Source organism: Cydia amplana, chromosome 1 (assembly GCF_948474715.1).
Source record: "Cydia amplana chromosome 1, ilCydAmpl1.1, whole genome shotgun sequence".
NCBI lineage: Eukaryota > Metazoa > Arthropoda > Insecta > Lepidoptera > Tortricidae > Cydia > Cydia amplana.
Genome location: NC_086069.1, coordinates 3,944,795 through 3,952,731, shown reverse-complemented (window position 1 = coordinate 3,952,731; position 7,937 = coordinate 3,944,795). Strand labels below are relative to the sequence as shown.

General features: G+C 40.6%; 1 protein-coding gene across 1 annotated transcript; it reads left to right on the top strand.

Annotated features, from left to right (window-relative positions):
* The first annotated feature begins 767 nt into the window (after positions 1 to 767).
* On the top strand, positions 768 to 6,856 carry LOC134658824 (titin-like). The gene is made up of 4 exons (XM_063514525.1): positions 768 to 1,111; positions 1,276 to 2,317; positions 2,743 to 5,612; positions 6,216 to 6,856. Exons 2-4 carry the CDS (start codon positions 1,280 to 1,282, stop codon positions 6,325 to 6,327), a joined length of 4,020 nt encoding a protein of 1,339 aa, XP_063370595.1. The 5' UTR covers positions 768 to 1,111; positions 1,276 to 1,279; the 3' UTR covers positions 6,328 to 6,856.
* The last annotated feature ends 1,081 nt before the right edge of the window (positions 6,857 to 7,937 follow it).

Genomic DNA, 7,937 nt, shown 5'->3' with positions numbered 1-7,937 from the left:
AAATATTGTTAATAGCAATGATTTACATCAGCAAATTGTTTACCTACTTTATTAATTGCACAGAACTTTTAAATGTAGCTCACACCATCGTTTACTTTAAAAATACACAGTTTTCTATTATCTTGAACGATTATTTAATTGCAACATGATACTCGCGCAGACTCAATAGCCTTTAATGCAAACATTAAATGTGCAATGAATCTAGGAAACATCGAATCAGATGTTTGGGGGAGAGCCAAGAGCAACACAGCTTCGAGCCTCGCCGCTGTTCGCACTAAATCTTACTCGCTTTTAAATAAAGAGTTCGCTCCACTATTAGTGCGAATCAACACATTTCTACGTCCAAAAAGGTGGATGAACCTGACGAGTCTAGATAATTTCAACATTAAAAATTCTCTTTAAGCCTTGCATCTACGAAGTTTTACAAAGAGTTCGACGATCTTGACAAGTTTAAGCCGCCACAATTATGAACTATTTACATGTTAATATTTTAATCATGACAAATTGAAAGCGTTCTTTGCACAATGATGGCAATTTATTTAATCCAAAAACGAGCAGCTGTTTAAGTTGCATCTAATACGACCGACCTTCTAAAGACTGAATGCGCACGAAAATAACTCGCGCGTAAGGCACAGTACGTTTTCACTTTTACTGTGGCCGAACGTGCTGATAAGGTGACAGATGGAACAGGGATGAATGGAGCCGCAGAAATACATAAACAGTAATCGTGAAGTCCAAAGTATCGGCCGTTGTTGTGACGATTCGCTCAAGACAAATTGTAGACGAGGCGTCCGTTAATATTGGGGCCGCGACCAAAATACATGGCGGGTCCGCACAGACGGCAGTAGGCGGCCATCGGCGCACGCGCCGCCTCGCGCCTCCCGGATTCAAACGTACCGGCCCGTTTACAACTCCGCGCTAAAATTAACCGCTCGCCGCATTCATATCTGCATGTTCCCTGTTCCGCCTCGAATATACGCGACCTGTCACATAAACCCAACATGTGAAAAGCGATACTAGTGCCACAGTGTCACACGTGAGCCGCGGGGATAACGCCCACCCCCTGCATACAGGAAGTAAATATAATATCCTGCGGTTAGCATCGGACCTCGTGAGTAACTCATATCTATTTTCTACTGTTTTGTCAAATTGCCAAATCGATGCCATTGTATACGTCCGTTCGATGCTTCGGGCATTTTTACTGGAATATTTATACTGGCCATAAACTGTGCAATAAACGTAAATTCGATTGTAATTTGGAAAAACTTATTTCAGCGCTATGAATCCGCCGTCGGCGTTGCACGGGGCGATGAGCCGGGAGAGGAAACCGTTCTCTTACCTCCCGGGAGGGCTGGACCTCTCGCAGATTAAATCCGAGCGTATGGCGCAGAGGTTGATGAGGAACGCCATGAACCAGGGTGTTCCTGAAGTGCCGGTGAATCCGATTCAGTCGCCGCCAACTCCGTCCACTCCAGTGCCTGTGCCTAACTACAGTTGCTTGCCGGTTCAAGTCTTGCCAGCCGGTTTTACGTTGCCGGCCAACCCTAAGTCGTTACTGAGGTCGAGAACTAACCCGAGCCGTGAATCTCAGAGAGCGCCACAGGCGCCGCAGTTCATGAACCCTCAACCTACACCTCAATCGCACATTGCGCAAGTTCAGAATAACATAAACAAAACTGCGCTGCAGCTCTCCCAAACAAACACTTACAACAACAGACCCGTATCGATGTTTGAATATGGTTATTCGCCAAATAATAACACAGCGAGGACAAGCTATGGCAGCGATGGATATACGGCGCCAGCTTTGCCAGAAATGTGTTTTGATGCGGAATATTTTACTACAACACCAAATCTGACTTATCAGACCGCGGAAAACAAAGACTCTTCGCTACCCTTTTACTCTCAACAAAACATGCAATCAAAAGACTTAATAAAAGAAATGAAAACTGAACCTAAAGAAAATTTACTGGATTCAAATGCTAATTTAACTTGTAGCTATCCCAGGGATAATAAACCAACCTCATATAATAATTATGAAAATTGTCAAACGCCGGCATTTTCAGAAATTAGCAATACAACAGGATTAAGTATTGACCCGATATCATTTGATAATAATACAAAATCAAGGAGTCCGGTAACACTACAAAGTGAGAATATTAACCCAACAAAAATACTAGAAAATGTCTCGGTTGATATGGATGAAAATAACAAATCGAATGTTACAGTGGAAGTACCTGATAATGATGTGACTATAACAATACACGATCCTTTAGAAACTAAACCTGTTGCAGATCTGTCGGACATCAGTGACGATCAGGTTGATGTAAAATTACTGTATACGTATTACATTTATATATATTTATGTGTTTATCTTATCTGCTATGCATATTTAGTCTACAATGTTAAAGATTTGTAAAAGTCTTAACAACCTGTTTAAATTGAACTTGTCGTTAAATAACATAGTGAGTTCAAATTGTTTAATTTCCATAAATAAAACATTTTGCATTTTATAAAAAAATAACATTGAATGTGTCTAGTTTTGGCAGAAAAACTTAAAAAATTTCTTGCAATTTAAATATGTTTATCAATCCATATCGCAACCACCATTTCCAAAACCATCAATCAACATTTCCAAGAAAATATATATAACTATATCATTGTAAACCTTTTGATTGTTAATAAAAACAAAATAAAGCATATTATTAGTATTGAAGTTACTTAATAACGATTTTTATGTTTCAGAAACAAGTGAAAGTGGTCAAAAAGCAAGTTAAAAAGGAAAGAAAAGTTGAAGAGTCGACTACAAATGTCAAAGATCAAAATGGAAATCAAAATGGCGACGCCGAGGCAGAGTTGGTTGTTAAGTTGCCGGCTAAAAAATCAGGCACAAAAGTCGAAACAAGCGTTGAAGTTATGAAAAAAAGTTTGCCCGATGGTTCAATGGAGGAAATAACCAAAACAATTACTAAAACTACTACCGATGGCAAGACATCCATCAAAACTCAAACTCAAACTAGAATTATTCCTAAAGAAGAACACTCTGAGGAAGAGGTTGAAGAAGAAGCTGAAGAAGAAGCGGAAGAAGAAGTAGAAGAGTCACAAGCTGTAGTTGTTAAAGAAAATGGCCACAAGGAAGTAACTGTGAACAAATCGGAAAGTACAGTAACTACGACATCTAAAAAAGTAGTAGAAGTACAATCCAACGATCAGGAAGAGGAGGAAGAAGAAGAGGAAGAGGAAGAGGAAGAAGTTATTGAACCCGTCAAAGAGACTAAAGCGGTTGTAAAAACGGCTGAAAAAGTTGAAGTCAAACAAGCAGAGGCCAAACAAGAGGTAGAAGAAGTAGCAGAAGAAGTTATCGTCGAAAAGAAACCCGTTCTAGTCCCTGAAGCAAAACCTGAGCCTAAAAAAGAAGAACAAGAGGAGGACGAAGATGAAGAAGAGGAGGAGGAGGAAGAAGAAGTTGTTGTTGTCAAAAAGCCTGAACCCGTAGAAAATAAACAAGCAGAAGTTACAAAAAAAACAGAGGAAGAAGAGGAAGTAGAAGAAGAGGAAGAATATGAAGAAGCCGAAGAAGAGGTAAAAGCAGATGCTAAAAAATTGGAATCAAAGCCTGAGCCAGAACCAGAATCAAAATCCAAGGAAGAAGATGAAGAATCTGAATATACCGAAGAAGAAATAGAATCGGAACCCGAGGAGGCGCCCAAACCAACTCCAGTTGAAAAAGAAGAACCTAAACCTGAACCAAGACCGGAGCCGAAAGAAGAAAAGCCAGAACCTAAGGAAGAAAAACCAGTACCAGCAGCGCCACAGCCAGAACCCAAGGTGCCATTAAGAGAACCATCGATACCGCTTGAAAAGGTGGAAGATATCGAAATTAAACCAATAGGCGAGTCTCAAACAGTGTCAAGAACTCACACGGAAAATACCGAAATTATCAGAAACACTGCAGCGCCCACGGGCTCATTAAGTACCCAAACAGAATATAACAGAGTTGAAAATATTGTCACTGTCAACCGCACAACCAAGACATTAGACAAAGCCTATGAAGAAATAACTCAATCCAGGCCTCCTACAATGAAAACCTACTTTGCGCCCAATCGTGAGAGAGTTTCTATTTCTCCATCTAGACCCTACCAACCTGCCTATACTCCTGAACCACCAAAAACAGAGAGACGACACAGCTTGCTTTTAGAAAGGCTAAGCACAGAACGCCAGATGCCAGGTTCAGAAGTATATCAAAATAACTACAGCAGTCAGTATAGCAATCAATCTAACAACCAATCTTATGAACAGCAAAAGTGGGCTCATGAACCCCAATCTGAAGTTGTCAATGTCAGCAATGTTAAGCCCAGTACAATCTCCAACTCCCAGTGGTACCAGCAAAATAGAAGTGAGAATGTTCTCTATAATAATGTGACGCCCACCACTGCCCCTCCCGCCAGCCAGCTGTGGAACCAGCAGCAACCTCAGCCCCAGCCTCAGCCCCAGCCTCAGCCACAATACCAGCCCTCATACACTCAAAGTACACAAGACTACTCCAAAGTGTCAACCACCTATCAACAGAATAGTTATCCATCCTACACCCCCCAGCCCTCAAGCTGGGGCAACAACAACCTCAGCTCCGTTGACACCGTCCCATCAATTAACGTTCAATCTAATCAATCTTACTCACCATACGATACACAAAGCTATCAGAAGTCTTCACAGCAGTATTCTTCTTCCTACGTCCCTCCTCCATGGGAACAGGACCCCAACTACGTAGCTCCTACTTCAGCGAGCTTCTATCAGCCGAGAGCAGACTTGCCTCAGCCACCCCCCGCATCAAGCACATTTAGCCCTAACACACATCCGGGATGGACACCAACACCGCCTAAAACCAAGTTCTCCAAGCCCCCTCCTAAAGCCTACGTGCCACCGGCGCCAAACCAATCGTTCGTTAAAAACGTAAATGTCGCAGAACCTCGTCCACAGCCTGGACGCAAAACTTATTATAGCGAATATGAAAGACGTTACATCACCGTTCCAGAATCTAACTACGTACCCGGCGAGGGTAAATACCAAGCTCAACCCGACCCGTCCCCACAGTATTATTATGATAACAATGAGCAGCCGGCCGAACCGGTTGAGCCACAGTGGCGGAAGGAGCTCAGGGAATTTACAGAGAAGACTTCTCAGAGCCAATACCAGACACAGCAAACGTCCGTAAATCCGCCGTGGGAATCCGAACCTAACTACGCTAAGCCCGCTACCCCGAACGTGCAATATACGCCTACCCCATCCTGGAGCCAGACCCTTCGGCCGCAGTCGTGGCGCGAGAGGAGTTTCGAATCTGAATTGGTATCTGAATCTCATGAATGGGCAAAGAGCAACACTTTGGGAAGAAACAGGCCAATGAGTTCGTACGTGAAGAGTGCGGAGGCGCCCGCGACAGAGAGGCCGCGCGGCGTGTCGGTGGACCGCTTCAACCCGAACAACTACAGCGGGCCGATCCTGTCGGAGCACCAGGCCGTGCGGGGCCAGACCCTGACGCCGGCCAACGCTCCCCACTCGAAGGGTTATCATAACCCCAATGTGCCTGCTTACCACGCACGTGCCTCAGCTGAACCTAGGTAAGACAATATTTTCTTATTTTGTTTTATTTCGGAAATAATGACAAAACAACATACATTTGTGGGACTTAGTCAATTTGTGTATTAACGCCCCATAACATTTATACTCTGACAAGCCAACTTCGTCAGTAGAAAAAGGCGTGTAATTTAAATTTTGCAAGGGAGGTCGAATGATCGCGTCTACATTTTTCATAATTGCTACTTTTTTCTACTAACAAAGATGACTTGACTTGACTTATTTAATATTTCATTAAACAGACTACTTATTTGCAATGTAACGTGACATGACCCATATATTTTGCAAACACATTTACGTTATTTTCATATTTATTACTGGTTTGATTGCTGGTTTTTATCAGAAGTCATACTTATTTGTTATCTGTTCCAATTTAGGTATGCATTTCAATCTGTTGTCGCACAAAGCTTCTTGGTTTGACCTTCTTTTTGTAGTTGCTCACGCATAATTATCGCATATAACACATGTCAGGATTTTGTGGCTTATTCCCTTGAATACGCCCCGCCGCCTTGTACCCCTTGGTACAAGGGTAGATTGTTACGGATCAAGACATTTATTTTATAAGTATATTTATTTGTACGTTACAGAGAGCAGGCGAACTACCACCACCCGCGCACCTACGGCCAGGACTCCCGCGCCAGCCCCCTGCAGTCTCGCTCCTTCAAATACCTGCAGTGGATCACGGGCACCGATGAATAGGCGCTATAATCTTAAGTTAATTTACTGTAACATATGAACATAATTGCGACCACCTGGCACATTTCGTAAATAATTGAAAAGAAAACATTTGCTGCGTTGCGAAAGCAATGCATTCAAATTGGTTGAGTACATACGTACGCTTAGGTTACGAAATCTGCCATGTGCTAGAGTTTAATTCATGTAAGATGTACAAATCGAAACGACCGATGGTGTAAATTTAGATTTAAGGTAGCCTCTGTTAGACTTTTTATCTCTCGCTACTGTACTTATTAATTTTCTCTTCTTTCACAATAATGATACGGTTTCAATAAGTATATACGTAACGCGTGCGTGCCATGTTTAATTAATCGTTACATGTACACTATGTACAGGTTTAGTATTTACTACTATCGCTTCCAATTATCGTGATATAGATGGATTATTGCAGCTTTTTGTTTGAAAATAATTAATATTCTCTCTAAATTATTCAAAAAAATAATTAAAAGAATAACAGAGAGAAATTCAAATTTGGTACTGAGAGAATATCTAGTCTTATCTACTTAAAATCTAGTTAGTCTATTTATTGCATGTACTTAAAATCGTAAAGACTTACGTGTTGGGTAGAGTGCTGTCTTTTTTTTATCACACATTTGGATAGCAAACAACTTAAAAAGTGTGAGCAGGATCGATAGTGGGAAGTGTGTTTATAGTTTATCTAATCCGTGCTATACGCAATGTGATACGTGTCCTCGCTAACGTAGACTAGCCTCTCGCTAGTTAGATAACTTATTTACCTTACTGTAACTACGAATGCATTTCAGCTTCATTTTCAACTAATTTATTTCGATTGATTAAGTAGGTTTTTTATACGATTTTACAATAGTGTCGTTTCTTTGGATGCGTCTTTGATCAGTTGCAATATTAAGTCTATCCAACGTCTCAATGTGATATTTAAAAGATTGTTAGAAGACTAGGCATTTTTGGATAACGTTACATTCTTCCTTCTCTAATATATAAATGCTTAATCTAGAACAGCTTGTAAAATATCTGACATAGTTATTCCTTATCATTAGGAGTTACAAAACTCCTTCCCGTTTCAGTCACAAATGTCGGGTCAATCCTTGCATATAGATTTTAAAGTGAATTCCACGATTCTTTCGCAGAAACGACACTTTAGACTTAAATAATGGATATGGGGGCAGGCAAGTGAACCCCGACAAGTTTTACTCTTCTTTCCTCATTTGTAGATAGCGTAGGTTGTTGTACACTTGTGACTTTCCATTTTTATTCTATGAGAAAAATGGCTAAGTACTTTTGTACCCGTACTAACTTAATTATCTACTTTAATAATTTATTTAATTTATAGATCGTGAACTCAAGATGTGTATTTAATATCCTTTTTGGTTTAGGTATAAGGTGCATGGTCCATTAAATAGTAACAACATATCGTCCTTTATTTGATTACGTTATTTGTGAGGTTATTGTTGAGTTTCATTTAATAAAATATAAACAATTTGGATATCTTTAAATTTAAGTAAAGTCCGACAATGCTAAGTTTTCACGTCAAGTGCTCATTCAAATATGGCATTATTACTGTCAAATCGTAGCAAACTTAGCGTAGACCGACTAAA